This window comes from Bufo gargarizans, chromosome 9 (genome assembly GCF_014858855.1).
Source record: "Bufo gargarizans isolate SCDJY-AF-19 chromosome 9, ASM1485885v1, whole genome shotgun sequence".
NCBI lineage: Eukaryota > Metazoa > Chordata > Amphibia > Anura > Bufonidae > Bufo > Bufo gargarizans.
In genome coordinates this window covers 140,825,243-140,843,923 of record NC_058088.1, presented here as the reverse complement: position 1 = coordinate 140,843,923, position 18,681 = coordinate 140,825,243, and the positions used below count along the sequence as shown (strand labels likewise).

At 45.9% G+C, this 18,681-nt stretch overlaps 1 protein-coding gene across 1 annotated transcript in view; it reads left to right on the top strand.

Annotated features, from left to right (window-relative positions):
- Window positions 1–862: 862 nt before the first annotated feature.
- RPS4X (ribosomal protein S4 X-linked) overlaps window positions 863–18,681 on the top strand; it is a 36,656-nt gene continuing 18,837 nt past the window's right edge. Inside the window, exons 1-5 of the mRNA XM_044268388.1 lie at window positions 863–939; window positions 1,316–1,393; window positions 1,520–1,700; window positions 9,370–9,467; window positions 10,937–11,108. Coding sequence (XP_044124323.1) covers window positions 937–939; window positions 1,316–1,393; window positions 1,520–1,700; window positions 9,370–9,467; window positions 10,937–11,108 — 532 coding nt within the window. The 5' untranslated portion in view covers window positions 863–936. The remainder of the gene's footprint in view (window positions 940–1,315; window positions 1,394–1,519; window positions 1,701–9,369; window positions 9,468–10,936; window positions 11,109–18,681) is intronic.

Genomic DNA, 18,681 nt, shown 5'->3' with positions numbered 1-18,681 from the left:
CTCCATCTTGATTGATGTCTTCTCCTGGCCGGGCCGCTCGCTGTACTGAGCGCGCACGCTGAGTCCGCGCATGCGCCCTGGTGACTTCTTCCTGGCCAGTATAATATACTTGCCAGAAAGAAGTCGCCAGGGCGCATGCGGGGACTCGGCGTGCGCGTTCAGTACAGCGCGCGGCCGGCCAGGAGAAGAAAAGAAGCCGTCTGCGCACGCGCGGCCACTGTGATTCCTGAGAAGAGCGGTGGTCGTAACCAGGGGAGACGGAAGACAACAGTCAGGTAAGTATAGGTTTATTTTTTTCTAAGGGGTGGGGATTTGTTAATGAAATTGATCACTGTTAGATCATTAACAGATTTAACAGTGATCATTAAGATGATAATACCCCTTTAATGCAGAGAGCATCAGATCTTTCTGTACCTTGCTAATGGCCAAGGTGTGGGATTAAGTGGCCCCCTGGGCATCGGCTCACCGGGAGATTTCCCTGTAGGGTCCATGTCAGGACGGGTGCTTTCGCTGACACACGCTGCAAGCCCAATGCATGGAACTTGTTCGTATGAAAGGGGCTTAAAGGGCAACATAAGAAACATACCAATCACTGGAAACATAAACATTGTGTGTGAAGCCATCTGGTTTTCTGTTTTTTCAAGCCAATGTCAGAGGTGGATACCACGGATACATTCATCTCTTCTATCTATTCCTATCTATGGCAAAAAAAATAAAAAATACGAGAAACGAATGCGTGAAGCCAGCCTGAGGCGAGACACAGCCCTCTCCTCCAAAGGCGCTGAAGAGATAAAATGCAGTAGCACTCCAGCTCAGCAGAGGGCGCTACGTTAAGTAGCACACACGGAAGTCTTGTCCTGCGTGCTCGTCGTCTGTGGCGTAAGGTTATCCTGCCAGCTCCGGAAGAAGGAGGCCTTTTCTATTCCCGACGCAGCCATGGTGAGACTTGTTTTGCGTTATCCCAGAAATTCTATCCAACCCCATCCTCTGTCCTCCCCTCATTCCCTTCTCCGAAACCTTGATGCGAACGTTGTACGAGCCCTAGACACCCACTCCCGCCTCTCATTGCTGGGGACACCGGCCCGCCTAGCAGTCATGGCCTTGTCCGGGCTCGCTGTGAGCGCTCCCGGGGCACGCGCTATGTTGGAGCCGCTGCGCCACTCACCGGGGACCCCAGACATGGGACAGAACGTCTTGTGACCATGGTTCCATGATGTGCGGGGATCATTGCGTGGCTGGGAATCCTGCCCGGCCATCTCCGGTGTGGTCACTGGCAATCTTCTAGAACTGATCAGTTCCTTCTCTTTTACTAAAGGCTCGTGGACCCAAGAAGCATTTGAAGCGTGTTGCAGCCCCCAAGCACTGGATGCTGGATAAGCTGACTGGTGTCTTTGTGAGTATCCTCCATGTTGTCCACCTGTGATCTTAGAGTGGTTTTTACATTTGACATATTTGGACCTGCTGCAGTTAGTTAATTCCGTGTAAAGTGACCGTAATTGTATGAACCACTGACTTACAGGCGCCACGTCCATCCACTGGTCCTCACAAGCTTAGGGAGTGTTTGCCTCTCATCATCTTCCTGAGAAACAGGCTGAAGTATGCTCTGACCGGAGATGAGGTGAAGAAGATTTGTATGCAGCGCTTCATTAAGATTGATGGCAAGGTCCGCACAGACATTACATACCCTGCTGGATTCATGGGTGAGTGATTTTGGAAGCTTTATGGCATGATGCTGCCTAGTTTACTTGTTAGTTGCTGCAGAGTGCCAATACCTAACATAATGACGTATGTTCTCTTCAGTGCTGGTTAGGGCCTACATTGTACCGCTCATTATTCCCATGCACACCCTATTTAAGCTAAACACCTTGAATACGTGTTTTGTACTATTGGACCTCTTTCATAAGTCTTTGACATCTGTTAGGTCATCCATGAAAACATCTGAAAAATCTGTATTTGAGCTAGTTTTGGCCCTTTGTGTGTCATTGGTGTTCCATAGATATTGCTAGGCTGTAGGTTGTTATCCAGAGTCTATCAATGATCTGTGAAAACCATGGACCCACAAACTGTGGGCTGGATTTATCATTACACTTACATCTTACTCAACTTTAACATAAGTCAGAATTATAACCGGTCCTTTAATACTGTGATAAAGGTGGTTTGACGGTAGCAGTTTATATCCTTCAGTAAGCAGCTTTACTTACAAAAGTCACATGTCTTTATGAAAATTGCATGTTTATTAAAAAGTTGCATAAGATGAGCATGGTCCTCACTGGAGTAAAATTGCTCAATTTTTATAACTTTTTTTTTTTTTTTTAATTGTTGCAACAGTAAATCTTTCTAGAAATGTACTTGCTTGAGAACATGCCCACTTTCAGAAAACTGGCCAGCATAGCTTAGAGCCAATAAGTCACACAGTTTTAGCTATTGCGCAAAAATTTGACTTTTTCACTCAATTATTTTGACTTGCGCTAATGCTAAATCTGGCCGTGTGTTAGCAGCGGTCCAAATAATGCCTGTACAAGCGTCATAGATGCCAGTTCAGGCCTTTTTACTCAATTTAAACAAAAGGTCTAAGGCTACTTTCACACTTGCGTTCAGAGTGGATCCGTCTGAGGTCTGCACAGACGGATCCACTCCTATAATGCAGACGATGGGATCCGTTCAGAACGGATCCGTCTGCATTATAGTTTAGAAAAAAGTGTGAAAGTAGCTGACGGATCCGTTCAGTCTTTACATTGAAAGTCAATGGGGGACGGATCCGTTTAAAAATTGAGCCATATTGTCAACTTCAAACGGATCCGTCCCCATTGACTTACATTGTAAGTATAGATGGATCCGTTTGCCTCCGCACGGCCCGGCAGACACCTGAGGGCTGCAAGCAGTGTTCAGGTGTCCACCAGCAGAGCGGAGGCCAAACTGTATCCACTCAAAATGCGTTAGGGCAGTACGGATCTGTTCGGGGCCGCTTGTGAGAGCCTTCAAGCGGAGCCCCGAACGCTTATGTGAAAGTAGCCTAAGGCATACCAATATGACTTTTCCCTGCCATTATCAGTGCAAGGCAGGCTGTGAAGGGCACAGGCAGTGCGTCGATGCTGTCGTTGTCTGAAGTAACTAATAACAAAGCTCCTTGCAGAAAGGAGCGCGCTGTTGCTGCACTCTGGAGGGTATGGGGGAGTTGTGCGCTGTGCCTAAGGACACTAGCGAATATGGTGGCTGTGATGCTGTAGAGGATTCTACAACCCGGACATCCAGTTTGAGGTACAGTACAAGGTGACAGCTCCTGATGTTATTTAGACTAGTAATGGTTCCCCTGCATAAATGCCCACCTCTTACGCCCTGTTCACACCACCGCTATTCATTTCTGTTGTGCTCTATTAGATGAGCAGAGCAACGAAAATAACGGAAGTGCTGTATTGGGCACATAACTGATCTGAACAGACTCCATTTACTATGATGGAGTCCATTCAGTTTCTCTTCAGGTTCCTGTCTTTTTATCAGTCGTGTGTGTGTGTGTGTGTGTGTGTGTGTGTGTGTGTTTTTTTTTTTTTTTTTTTTTTTAAGAATCTGCAGAGACTGCAAATGCCAGATGTGAAAAAGTGTAGGCATGCGTATTATGTATCTAACATCGCTCCAGATGGCGTCCAAAACAGTCGCCAATTTACCTTAAAGGGAGTTAGTCACCAAAATGACATTGTACACACCTATCTGATTAACATGGTACCCGCCCGGCCTGCAAGTCCCATGCGTCATCCACAGGACCGGCCTATATCCTGGGCATGCGCACTGTAATGCCCATTGTGGCCACTGCATCGCTACAGTTTCTCTCTCCCCCCCCCCCACCTTCCTCATTGGTGGGGCAGTGGCAGCTTCTGATCAGAGTCCCAGCAGTGTAATTGCGGGGCTCCAATCGGTTGCCAGGGCGCTACTGAAGCCCTGGCTGCCATAGTCGGCTCCCTGCTGCTGTGTGTACTATGCACAGGACAGCAGGTAGTGTGAAGTCCTATTCACCCTAATAGAGATCTATTAAGGTGAATAGGACAAGGGATTAAAAGATCCCAGGATGCAGATTGTGAGGGGGGGGGGGGGGCATATATGGAGAGCGCTGATGTGGTAACTGGTTGCAGTGGTGCCTCTCAAATGATTAGTTTTTAACCACCTTAGCCCCCCTAGCTTAAACCCCATTAATGACCAGACCACTTTTTACAATTCTGCATTACACTACTTTCACAGTTTATTGCTAGGTCATACAACTTACCACCCAAATTAATTTTACTTTCTTTTCACTAATAGAGCTTTCATTTGGTGGTATTTTATTGCTGCTGACATTTTTAACTTTTTTTTATATTAATCAAAATTGACTGACATTTTAGCAAAAATGAAATTTTTCCCTTTCTGTTGTAAAATTTTTCAAATAACTCCATTTCTATATCAATTTCTCTATTTATTATTCTACATGTCTTTGATAAAAAAAAATGCAATAAGTGTATATTTATTGGTTCGGGTAAAAGTTATAGCATTTACAAACTATGGTGCAAAAAAATTAATTTACGCACTTTGACTTTCTGAGCACATGTGTCCTGAGGTTCTACAATGCCCAGACAGTAGAAACACCCCACAAATGACCCCATTTCGGAAATTAGACACCCTAAGGTATTCGCTGATGGGCATAGTGAGTTCATGGAAGTTTTTTATTTTTTTGTCACAAGTTAGCGGAAATGGATGTATGTGTGACAATCTCATATTCCACTAACTTGTGACAAAAAAATTAAATTTTACATGAACTCGCCATACCCCTCACGGAATACCTTGGGGTGTCTTCTTTCTAAAATGGGGTCACTTGTGGGGTATTTATACTGCCCTTGCATTTTAGGGGCCCCAAAGCGTGAGAAGTAGTTTGGAATCCAAATGTGTAAAAATGCCCTGTGAAATCCTAAAGGTACTCATTGGAATTTAGTCCCCTTTGCGCACCTAGGCTGCAAAAGTGTCACACATGTGGTATCGCCGTACTCGGGAGAAGTAGGGCAATGTGTTTTGGGGTGTATTTTTACATATACCTATGCTGGGTGAGATAAATCTCTGCAAATGACAACTTTTTTCTTTGTATTAAAAAAAAAAAAAAAAAAGTTGTCCATTTACAGAGATTTCTCTAACCAAGCATGGGTATATGTAAAAATACACCCCCAAAACACATTGCCCTACTTCTGAGTACGGCGATACCACATGTGACACTTTTTTTGCAGCCAAGATGCACAAAGGGGCCCAAATTCCAATGAGTACCTTTAGGATTTCACAAGGCATTTTTACGTATTTGAATTACGTGAGGGGTATGGTGAGTTCATGTAAGATTTAATTTTTTTTTGTCCTAAGTTAGTGGAATATGAGACTTTGTATGAAAAAAAAAAAACAATTTCTGCTAACTTGTGCCAATAAATAAATCTTCTATGAACTCGCCATGCCCCTCAAAAGTGATCTTTACAGCGCCGCAGCGATTTTACGATGTTTTTGCAGTGATCAGAAAAAATAATTCAGTCACTGAGGTGGGGTGGACTGAACGCAAGTGTCCGCACAAGATCAGGCCTGATCTGGCGAACACTGCGTTTTTTTTTTTTTTTTTTTGTAGAGCCTATAGAACATGTCCTATTCTTGTCCGCAATTGCAGACAAGAAAAGGCATTTTCTATATAGCTCTGGCAATGTGCGGATCTGCAAAACACATACGGATGTCTGAATGGAGCCTTACAAAGGGGGTGATCAGGGAGTATATAGGGGGTGGGTGTAGTGTGGTGGTTGGTGCTACTTACAGAGCTGCCTTTGTCCTCTGGTCGATCCAAGCAAAAGACCACCAGAGGACCAGGTAGCAGGTATATTAGACGCTGTTAACAAAACAGCGTCTAATATACCTTTTTGGGGTTAAAAATCGCATCTACAGCCTGCCAGCGAATGATCGCTGCTGGCAGGCTGTAGATCAACTTCTTAGCTGCGCGTCGCTGTGAGCTCGTGCACGTTCACGCAAAATCTCGGCTCTCGCGAGATGACGCATCGATGCGTCAAGGAGGAATAACCCGGGCCGCCCGCAGGACGCATCCCTGCGTGAGGCTGTCGGGAGGAGGTTGAGTGCAGTGGGGATTTTTTTTTTTTTTTTTTTTTTTTTTCCATTCTGTGTCACATATAGAAGAATATTGGTTTGAAACCTCCCTTAAAAAAATAACTCCTTGAAGAGTTGGTATACACTAATTTCTGAGACTGGCAGGACCTTTGGGTCCCGGCTTGTTTGCTTGTCTTGAGTGCCTTCATGAGAACTTCCTGTTTGACGCCTTTGCAACCAATAACTGACCACTGCTTCCCTTGCATTATGTTAACTGGACATGTGATGCAAGGGGAGAAGATCTCCACTGTGGCCAGTGATTGGCTGCAGCGGCATCAAGATAAGTTCATCAAGAAAACCCAAGACTAGCAGTGGTGGCCTGGAAGCGAATGAGCCTAGAGATCAAGGTAGCATGATCAGCAACATGAATCTGGCTAGTCTGAGAGTTCATAGAAATTAGTGCACAACCCCTCAAGAGCCTCAAGATTGGGGTTAGAAGAATTAATCAAAAGGAGAGACAAATGGGCAAAAACGCAACATAAGACACGTCCTAGATATAGATAGAGATTAAAAGGCAGCACTCCAAATTGTGATGGGGAAAAAAGTGGATGGTTTATTCACCCATCTAGCAGCAACGTTTCAGCTCTTTGGAGCCTTTGTCCAGCTGAATAACGTGCAAATCGGCATACATAAATGGTGCAAGTAATTATCAAAATTCCAAGTTGATGTACAACAAAGTGCAAGTGCATAAAAAATATAGCCATGTAGAAAGTATAATTCATCCAGCTCCATAGTTCAATCCCACATAGCTGTGAACATGATCATATAAAATTACATAGCATGATCAATACAGTGCAAAATCACAGAATATACATAATTGCCAATAAAGTGTGGTAAAGTGTCTCAAGGAGACTAGGTCTTTTGAAGACGTCTTTTTTGTTTTTGAAGCCCTTCAGTCTCCGATGCCGTTTGGTTATAGGACTGCAGTCAGCACCAGTTAGGGCCTTAATTTGGGTCGAGGATCGTCCAGTGTCTTGACACAGCCAATTGGATCTTCCGGCTCACTGCTGGTGAATTTTATTTTTTTGGGTCTTCCACTTGACTTTTTTTGTTCCATAGCCCTCAGGATCATTTAAGAAATTCCAAATGACTCTTACTGCATCCCACCTCAGCAGCGATGGCGCGCTGTGAGAGACCCTGCTTATGCAGTTCAACAACCCGACCACGTTCAAAAAGGGAGTTTTTTTTTGCCTTTGCCATCACAACATGTCAGACAGATAATGACAATGAATCCACATCTTTGCACAGATTTGGCCTTTTAAAAGGCATGTGGTCCTAAAATTTGGATCTGCTGAAAAACAGCCTGTTTCAGTTTTATCGTTATTTTCAATTAATTGAATGCTCAAATGTGTTCTCACTCATTTCTTCTTGTTGCATGTTAAAGCTCTACTTGGAACCTTGTTAAGATCCAACAATGTAAAATGTTTTTTTTTTTGCCTTTTTTTTCAAGTGGTACTAAACTTTTGATCAGGACTGTATGTGAACAAAAGGTTCACATATATGTGATGTTCATCTAAATCACAACAATAGACAATCGCAGTCTGCTTAAACTAATAAAACACAATTAAATGCCGTATTTATATTGAACACACCATGTAAACATTCACAGTGCAGGTGGAAAAAGTATGTGAACCCTTAGGTTTATTAACTGGTTGAACTAGGGGTGGGCGATATATATGCAATATGGACGATGTGAATCTGTGCAATGATACAGATTTTGTCCATATCGCCGGACCTCGATATGACCAGGAGCGGTAGTGAATAGACTAAACCGAACCTTCTCACTGCCGTGTCTCCGACTCCATTCCACAATGCCTCCACTCAAAATACCGGAATGCACCCGCACTAAATCTGGACCCATTCACTTCTATGGGGCTGTGCACATGAGCGGTAATTTTCACTCATCACTTGTGCGTTGCGTGAAAAATCGCACGCTTTTTTTTTTTTTTTTTTTTTTTTTTTTTTTTTTCACGCATGGTTGCTAGGAAAAGTCTATTCACTGTAGTATTTTCCCTTATAACATGGTTATAAGGGAAAATGGCGTTCTTTAATACAGAATGCTTAGTAGGAGGTCAATATAATAAACATTATATACACCCCAGTATAATAAACATTGGTGGCACAGTGGGCAGTGTCTATGAGGGTTAAAAAATAAATACATTTAACTCTCCTTCTCCAATTGATCATCTCCTGTTCTTTCTTTAGGACCTGTCAAAGGACCTGTGGTGACATCACTGTGCTCATCACATGATCCATCACTTTTTATCCACCGTTGTACAGGTTTTGTTCCCAGTCAGCCTTTATTCTCTAGGTCAGTATGGTTACAACAATACCATATATGTCTAGTTTTTTTTTTGTAAATGGTGTAAAAAAAAATTTTTTTACATCACCATATTCTTACCCCCATAACTTTTTTTTTATTTTTTTTTACTGAGCTGTGTAAAAAAGGCAAATTTGTGTCACCATTTTTTGGCATGAATCTCTATACTTTATATAATAGTTCTAACAAGCCGTGCTGTAGTGGAGGACTCCCGAAAAGAAAATTACCGGTAAGCATGATTCAGTTATTGATCCTGATACAGGATGTCCCCTTGTCGGTCACAGTCCTGCGGATAAATAGATCTTTGTACTGACCCCTGATATATTTATACATAGTAATAAGATCTCCCCTCAGTCGTCTTTTTTTCTAAATCATGCCAAAAAATGGTCTGCAGCCCCTTGAAATCCCTTGCGATTTGTTATAAGAAGCTGGATTATCCCTTGGAGAGAGCACTAATGGTAATGTGGCTTCTGTTTATGGCCACTGCACCTCACTTTGCCAATGAATCTAGGGTCTTCTGACGTTTCCCTCCCCCTTTGGCAGGCAAATTAAATGCTTTAGTAGGTTATTTAGTGATTATGTAGCTTCACTTATCAGGGAACAAACACAAAACAATTCTACACCATAGAACTTTATTGTTCTATACTTTCTTGGTGTAGCATACCCCCCCCCCCCCCCAAAGACTGACCCTTCTCTGATATGGATTGGTAGTGTTTGTTTTTATTTTTTGCTGTTGTGTAGTAATATATTATATATTAAAGTGGGTTTCACCAGCCATAATACGTTTTCAAACATACCCCTGGACATGCAAAAATCATGTCCCCACTGCATATCAAAGTACCTGGCCCATGCCTAGGCATGTGTGAATTGTAAAATAGGATTTATTCTTCTGTCTTGTTTTACAGATGTCATCAGCATTGACAAGACTGGTGAGCACTTCCGTCTGGTATATGACACCAAAGGGAGATTTGCGGTGCACAGAATCACAGCTGAAGAGGCAAAGGTAAGGGACCTCACTTGAGGGCCTGTGCATTAACCTATGTCTATTTGTGTTAGTGTGCACAGTTAATACACTGCAAATGCAACACACTGGTCTGCAACGTAGTGTGAAAAGTTTTTAATTTGTGGTTTGTGTTTGAGTTTTAAAGGGGTATCTCCTCCATAGGCTAATATGTGTAGAATATGCCATAAATATCCAAGGGCAGGTCCCTCCCGTGCCCCACCTGGTGTGGTGGCTTCAGCTGCTAAATCTTAGCAGAAAATGGAGATAAGATTGCTTATATGTGAATGTTTCGGCTGAAACGCCCAAGTAAGGCTACTTTCACACTGTCGTTTTGGCTTTCCGTTTGTGAGATGCGTTCAGGGCTCACAAGAGGTCCAAAATGGATTAGTTTGTATTCTAAATGTCAAGGGATCCTCTCAGAATGCATCAGTTCAGTCTCCATTCCGCTTTGGAGACTGGCACCAAAACGCTGCTTGCTTGTCCGTCTGAAACTGAGCCAATCAGATCCGTCCTGACACACAATGTAAGTCAATGGGGGCGGGTCCATTTTCACTGACCATCTGGCACAATAGAAGACTGATCCGTCCTCCACTGACTTTCAGTTGTGTTCAAGACTGATCCGTCTTGGCTATGTTAACGATAATACAGATGCATTCTGAACGGATGCACGTCAGTTTCGGGGCTCTCGCAAGCGGCCCAAAACGGATCAGTTTAGCCCCAATGCATTCTGAATGTTTAAGATCCGTTCAGAATGCATCGGTGTGCCTCAGATTAGTCTCCATTCCGCTCTAGAGGCGGACACCAAAACGCTGCTTGCAGCATTTTGATGTCCGTCTGACGAAACTGAGCCAAACGGGTCCGTCCTGATTTACAATGTAAGTCAATCGGGACAGATCCGTTTTCACTGACATAATATGGTGCAATTGAAAAATGATCCGTCTCCCATTTGATTTTCAGTGCAAATCAAAACGGATCCATTTGCATTATCATGGTAATGCAAACTGATCCGTTCTGAACGGATACAAGCGTTTGTATTATAGGTGCAGATATGTCTGCAGATACCAGATGGATCCGCACCTAACGCAGGTGTGAAAGTAGCCTTATATGGTGCAGACTGTATTTTACTTGGTTAAGGTCAGTGGTAACTGCGTTCCTGACTGTTTAACCCTCCCCTCAGCTTAGTGGCAGGTGTAATTTCCAACCAGGAGACCACTACAGAGTACTTTAGTGAAGCTTTGCCTTGGGTGCATGCAAGAATAAAGGATCTCTGCAGAATGCAAGTTATCACATAGGTTGTGGTATCTATGCCCATTATAAAAATCCATATCATTCTGTACTTCATTGACTTGTAACAGATTTATTCTTTGACTACTTAGGGTTTATTTCATAATACCACTCTGCTCCAGTTCTGATGTTAGTGAACAGTCCATACCTACTGATCTATATATGTAGTCCTTTGCCATTTACAGTACAAGCTTTGCAAGGTGAGGAAGACCTGGGTGGGTACAAAAGGAATCCCTCACTTGGTAACCCATGATGCCCGCACAATCCGTTATCCTGACCCCCTCATCAAGGTCAATGACACTGTTCAGATTGACCTGGAAACTGGCAAGATTACAGACTTTATCAAGTTTGATACTGGTAAGTGTGCTCACGACATAAATGGACATAAGTCATCCAGCTCTGTACCGTGATTTACATCTCCTTCATGCAAGGAATCTAAAATGTTTTGCATGACCCCTTTCCCTGCCCGTTGACTGCACTTTCTGACTGTTCAGTTTGTCCATATGTTCAATCTGCGTGGCATCAGTATGTTAAAAACTGAAGAATTCGCCCACAGCATCTGCTAACAGTCAATGAAAGATGGTGTACATGTGCTGTCTCTTCCCTGAACCATTGACTTGAGTGGGCCTGTTAAGTATGTAAGCCACACAGATTATGCATGTCGCAGTTTTACTTAGAATTCATCTGTTGTGTCCGTACCACTCTTAGCAGGTGACATGCATGGGACTGCAAGGGATACATTTACTAAATCTTGTACTAATTTTTCATTAAGGCTAGGTCTACACAACGACATGTCGTGCGACAGATGGGGCACAACTACATTGCAACATTTGTCGCACCAATGTTGTGCGACAATTTTTATAATGATAGTCTATGGTGTCGCATATTGAATTAATTTTTTGTGACTGTCGCAGTTCGACACCATAGACTATCATTATAAAAGTTGCCACGCAACAAATGTCGTTGTGTAGACCTAGCCTAAGACTGCAAATCACACAGCATACTACCGCCTACTGAATTCCAGGCCAATAGGTACCCCAACACATAAACTGCTGTCCAGCAGTCAGACAAGGCACTTCAAAGAGAATGTGTCATCAGGAAACATACTATTGTTGAAATCATGTTGTGTGTTTTTTTTTTTTGTTTTTTTTTTTATAAACATATTTTTAAAGAACTTTGGTGATCTCAGTTTTCCATGTCAATATCTATATAAAAACCTTAAAATACTGCAGTTTTCAAACTGGTCACTAATCCTAATAGGTGCCACTTCTCGATCTGTACTGATCACTTTACTGCATTTATATAATATTCGAAACATGCGCATAAGGAGATATGACCTCTGTGTATAGATTAGACATGATCCACCATTCACAATAGGTGATTGTCAGAGCTAATCTATTCTTTCTTTGTACAATTACCTCTGCATAGGTCAGAGCAAGCCTCAAACTCATCAGTACAAGTCAATTAGGTCCCCTTCTGTCAGTTGTCTATGGCAATGTGGCTGCCGTATATATATATATTATATTTATATTTATATTTATTGAGGGCGCGTATTTCAAATTGTATCAGCGCTCCTCTTTTTTTCAGTCCAGGAGCCAAGGAGAGTGGAGCGCTGCGTCGGATCTCCAGCCAGCACCCCCATCTGTAAAAAGCTCAGAATAGTCAGCCAGCACCCCCATCTGTGCCCCAGCACCACCAGGTATTTAGGGAAAGGTTAGTTTAGGAAGGGATATTTAGGGAAAGTTAGTGGAAGAAAAAAGTTACTGATTGCATCACGCTAAATCGGGTGTCTGGGGTCCACATATACGTAAGCTGACTGTGGCCGGCACTCTTAGATCAACTAGTCCCAGTGAGGATGACCCCACTTTCCTTCTGTCATCCGCGTCATCTAGCCATGATAAGCCGCCAGGCGGAGCAATGGGACCGCCATGCTAGGGACCCTGTGGCCCACCCTAGTACGAGCAGCTCTGGGGCTTGTACTAATTTTCCGGCCCACCAGTTTAGTCCACCGGAGCTCCCTGCTAGTGAACTTGTCTGGTATACCCCAGAGCGGTTTGAGCCCGTGATGCCTGAATTTGTAAGCCAACCAGGAATCCAGATTTCCACAGTGGGCTTCACTGAATATGACTTATTTTTTTATTTTATTTTTCGGTGACCACTTTGTAAATCTAATGGCGGCGCAAACAAACCTGTACGCCCAACAGTTTGTTGCTCAACACCTGGGCTCCTTTTTGGCTAGGCCCAGGTCAGTGCAGCAGGCCCTGGTCAGTGCAGCAGAGATGAGGACATTTGGGGGCCTCGTGTTGCACATGGGCCTAGTCAAGAAACCTAGTGTCATTACCAGACCCCTCTTTACAGTACAGCCATAACACTCTCCCGGTTTAAGGCCACCCGGAAATTCCTGCATTATTCAGATAAACAAAAAAAAGTTGCGGTCTACTTGGAACAGGTTGCCTTGTACAACTCTTTTGTGCTGTCCCGGAGCGCTGGCAATACAGGGACATTCCTTCAGTTCTATGAGGCAGTCCTCAAGGCCCTGATCTTTTCTGACCGGGAAAGAGCAGGCCGGAGTACCTCGGAACTGGAGGAGCCCGGATTGTCCCTGGCCAACACTTTCTAGGTGTAGTCCACCATACTGGAAAGAAGGGACGGACCCAAAGAAAGTGCAGTGTGTGTCACAAGAGGGGGATACGGAAGGACACCACTACTCAATGTGACACGTCCCCTGATCATCCGGGCATCTGCATTATTCGTTGCTTCAGGAAGTACCACACTTCCATGGAGTACTAAATTTAAATCCTAATTTAGCCACTGACAATCTGATAAAAAAAACTATGGTTCTCAGACTTGAGTCTAAGGCTACTTTCACACTAGCGTTGTTTAAATCAGCATTCAATTCTGACACTGGAACTGCCTGCCGGATCCGGAAAAACGTGTGAAAACGGACTACATTTGAATCCTGATCAGGATTTTGATCACAATGAAAAAATGCAAAAACGGATCCGCCATTTATGGACTTTAACTTTTTTGTTCACATTTTTCGGGTTTAACATGCAAAAGCCGGATCCGGTTTGACTGGACACACGGTGCCGGATCCGGCGTTAATGCAAGTCAATGGGAAAAAGACCGGATCCGGCGTTCAAAGTGTTCAGGATTTTTGGCTGGAGGTAAAAATGCAACATGCTACGGTTTTCTGAAAAGCCTGATCAGTCAAAAAGACTGAACTGACGACATCCTGAACGGATTACACTCCATTCAGAATGCATTAGGATAAAACTGATCAGTTCTTTTCCGGATTTAAGGGTTCTTTCACACCTGCGTTCTTGTCTTCCGGCATAGAGTTCCGTCATGGTAAAGTGTAGCGGGGAGCAGCATACTTACCGTCCGTGCGGCTCCCGGGGCGCTCCAGAGTGACATCAGGGCACCCCAGGCACATGGATGACGTGATCGCATGGCACGTCATCCATGCGCATGGGGCACTCTGACGTCATTCTGGAGCGCCCCGGGAGCCGCGCGGACTGTAAGTATACTGCTCCCCCTGCTCCTACTATGGCAACCAGGACTTTAATAGTGTCCTGGCTGCCATAGTAACACTGAAAGCATTTTGAAGACGGATCCGTCTTCAAATGCTTTCAGTACACTTGTGTTTTTCCGGATCCGGCGTGTAATTCCGGCAAGTAGAACACACGCCGGATCCGGACAACGCAAGTGTGAAAGAGGCCTTAGCCCCTAGGACAGAACTCTGTGCCGGAAAAGAAAAAACGCTAGTATGAAAGTACCTTAAAACAAACATTTTATCAAAAATATTTAGTAAAACTAAAGTAAGGCTACTTTCACACTAGCGTTCAGAGCGGATCTGTCTCAGACGGATCCGCTCATATAATGCAGACTGTGGCTCCGTTCAGAACGGATCAGTCTGCATTATATTGTTGAAAAATGTCTAAGTGTCAAAGTAGCCTGAACGGATCCGTCCAGACTTTTACATTGAAAGTCAATGGGGGACGGATCAGTTTGAAGATTGAGCCATAGTGTGTCATCTTCAAACGGATCCGTCCCCATTGACTTACATTGTAAGTCTGGACGGATCCGCACGGCCAGGCGGACACCCGAACGCTGCAAGCAGCGTTCAGGTGTCCGCCTGGTGAGCGGAGGCTGAACGCTGCCAGACTGATGCATTCTGAGCGGATCCGCGTCCACTCAGAATGTATTAGTGCTGGACGGAAGCGTTCGGGGCCGCTTGTGAGCCCTTTCAAACGGAGCTCACAACCGGACACCCGAACACTAGTGTGCAAGTAGCCTAAAAAAGAGCACCAACCTGCCCCATCTAGATCCAAGCGCACCTTCGGAGCTCAGTCCTCCGGTACTAGGAACCAGTCCTTTCGTCGCTTCTCTTCCAGGTCTGCTGCGGCCCCCTTCCCGGATGGCTCTCAGGACTCCTGCAAGAAACCTGCCTTTAAGCCCCAACCTTCCTGGCGCCTGCGGCCCCCCAAGCAGTCCTCCACCTGAAGGGGCGCCCCCACCTCTTGCGGTGGGGGGCAGACTGCTCTCCTTTCAACAGGTTTAGAGAGCTCACATCCAGGACGCCTGGGCCCTGGAAATTGTAACATCCGGTTACAAAATAGAATTCGCCTCCGGAACGTTTCTTCCCTTCTCGGGTTACGGGGCATCCGGTCCGGGCCTCGGCCCTTTTGCAGGCGGTCTCTTCCTTTTTGGACAGGGGGGTGATTTGTCCCAGTTCCCCTGGAGGAGCAACGCGCAGGTTTCTACTCCAACCTATTCGTTATGCCAAAGGAGGGATCAGTGCCCCCGGTCCTAGAGCTGTAGCTATTAAACAGGTCCCTGTGGGTTCGGAAGTTCCGGATGGAATCCCTCAGCTCCGTTATTGCTTCTCTTCTTCCAGGAAAGTTCCTCGTGTCTGGACATCCAAGACGCCTAACTGCATGTCCCTATCGCAGAATCTCACCACAGGTTCCTGCGCTTCTGTCGGCGGACAGCATTACCAGTCTGGCAACAGCCCCTTGGGTATTTACGAAGATCTTGGCGCTTCTCCGTACCAGGGGCATATCTCTGTTGCCCTACCTGGACGACATACTGATAAAGGCTCCCTCCCCCAGGCCAAGGACAGTGTCCAAATCACTGTTCAGACTCTGGAACAGTTCGGCTGGCTGATCAATGTCCAGAAGTTTCCTTCCTTCCTTCCTTCCTGCGCTCCCGATGTCTTTCCATCCAGGAGTGCATGTAGAATTCCATTGGTGGCTTGGAGGTCCTTCCTTCCAATCTCCTGGACAGTCATCACCACCAACGCCAGTCTCCTGGGTTAGTGCTTCTCCAGGCCAGGACTGTTCAGGGGGTTTGGTCGGCGGCAGAAGCCCACCTTCCGATCAACGTGCTGGAGCTCAGAGCAATTTTCCTCTCCCTTTCTCATTGGACTCCCCTCCTAGCAGGTCACCCGGTAAGGGTCCAGTCGGACAATGCCACTGCTGTGGCTTGCGTCAACCATCAGGGTGGAACCTGCAGGAGGAGGAAAGAATCCTCCAGTGGGCGGAGACTCATGTTCCAGTACTGTCGGCAGTGTACATCCCAGGGGGTCGACAATTGGAAGGCGGACTTTCTCAGCCGCAACACAGTGGACCCGGGAGAGTGGTCTTTACATCCAGAAGTATTCAAGGACGTCTGTTGGGGTCAGAATCCACAACAAGGTTCCCACGTTTCTAGCCCGTGCTCGGGAGGCGTACGGGGTGGACGCGCTGGTGTCTCCGTGGTAAGGGGATACTAGTATAAAAGTTACCCACGTACAGGTGGTAACCCTTATATAGCAGTGGGTGCATAAGGTCCCACAAGTTTCCCGCTAACACCCAGAGTGGGGGGACATTCTGTGGGTTGCATACGGGAATCTCGCCCCTCGTACACACTAAACTTGTACGTGTACCCTGAGGTACTCTCGCAAAGTTTGTACAGCTTCACGCCATACCTCGCCTGCTTGGAGGGAACATACTGGCGGAAAAAAGTCTCCACTTGAAAGCAATGACACTCTTCAACCGCGATCTCCCTTCCAGGTACATAGGCTTCCAAAAATTTGGCCCCAAAGTGATCGATGACCAGCCCGATTTTGTTCAGGTGGTCATAGGCAGGATCACCTTGGGGATGACATGCTGCTTTACTTGCCTAATGCAAGCATTTCTGGATGGCCTCAAACCGGGAGCGTGTCATGGCCGTACTGTAAAGTGGGGTCCGGTAGAGGACGTCCCCACTCCAGTAATGCCCTACACTGTTTTTTTTGACTAGGCCCATGTGCAGCACGAGGCCCTAAAACGTCCTCATCTCACGTGCACTGACCAGAGTCCAGCCACCGGCCCTAGCCAAAAAAGGAGCCTGGGTGTTGAGCAATGAACTGTTGGGCGTACAGGTTTGTTTGCGCCACCATCAGATTCCCAAAGTAGTCACTGAAGACTAAAATAGTCATATTTAGTGAAGCCCACTGTGGGAATCTAGATTCCTGCTTGGCCAACAAAATCAGGAATCACAGGCTCAAAATGCTCTGGGGTACACCAGAAAGGTTCACCGGTAGGGGGCTCAGGTGGACTTATCTGGTGGGCCGGAAAATTAGTACGAGCCCCAGAGCTGCTTGTACTAGTGTGGGCCACAGGGTCCTTAGCATGGCGATCCCCTTGCTCCACCTGGCAGCGTCTCCACCGCCTTGGGGGCTCATCATAATAGCTAAATGAGGAAGTGGATGACGAGAGTAAAGTGGGGTCATCCTCATTCTCAATGGGGCTCTGAATTGGAGGCAAACGGGGCGTATGCCTCCTCGGCCGAGAACGTCTGGCGGGCCATAGGGGAGTTTGTGGAAAACTTTATTCAGTGTGTGGGGGACGGGTGTTCACGGACTTTGCCCTACACCCAACAAAAAAAAACACTTGCACCCCAAACTAATGTGTGTGTGGGGGGGCCGCGCTGCAGCACCCCTAGGGGGGGTTCTGTAGCACCCCTGGGGGGGTTTAGGGTCACACAGTTGAGTGCCGTGGACCCCAGACAAAAGAATTACTATCCAGCCAAGCTCCTCCTCTCCCGCTGGACGGACCTGTATGAGCGGGGAGAGGAGCTCCAGCAATTCAAAACTGCCGCCCTGCCCAGCCGACCAATCAGAAGCGATCCTGAGAGGTGGCGTGACCGCCAGACCTCAGTATCGCAGGATGGTTATTGGTGGTGTATTACACCACCGATCACCATCCTATTCTGGGTTATCTGGTCACCAGAGACCCGATTAACCTGGTAACGCAGCAAACCGCAGGACCCCCGCCCCCCTCAGGTTTTTATTTTTTATTTTACGGTGTTCACCACATAGGAGATATTTTAATAGTTTTGGACTTCTGGGATGTGGCCATATGTAATGTTTGTTTATATATGTAAAATTGGGAAAGGGGGTGATTTTTCTTAACTTTTATTTAATAACTATTTTCCCCCTTAGGGGCTAGAATCTGGGTTCTTGTAATCCCTTGTCCTACTAACCCTAACCCTGGGTTCACACCTGAGCGTTCCGAAAGGAGCGCTCTGTATGCGCGATTGTACGGGCGTTTGCAATCGCGCATACAGAGACAAGCAAACGCTTATTGTCGCGCGTTCCCGAAAGTATGTACGGGAACGCGCGACAAAACGCCCCAAAGAAGCTCAAGAACTTTTTTGAGCGTCGGGCGTTTTACAGTGCAATCGTACGCGCTGTAAAACGCCCAGGTGAGAACCATTCCCATAGGGAAGCATTGGTTTCTCCTTGTTGTGAACTTAGGGTAATAGAGCTCTATTATGGCGAATAGGACTTTGCACTCTCCCTGCTGCCCTGTGCATAGTACACACAGCAGCAGGGAGCTGACTATGGCAGCCAGGGCTTCAGTAGTGTCCTGGCTGCCATGGTAACCGATCGGAGCCCCAGACT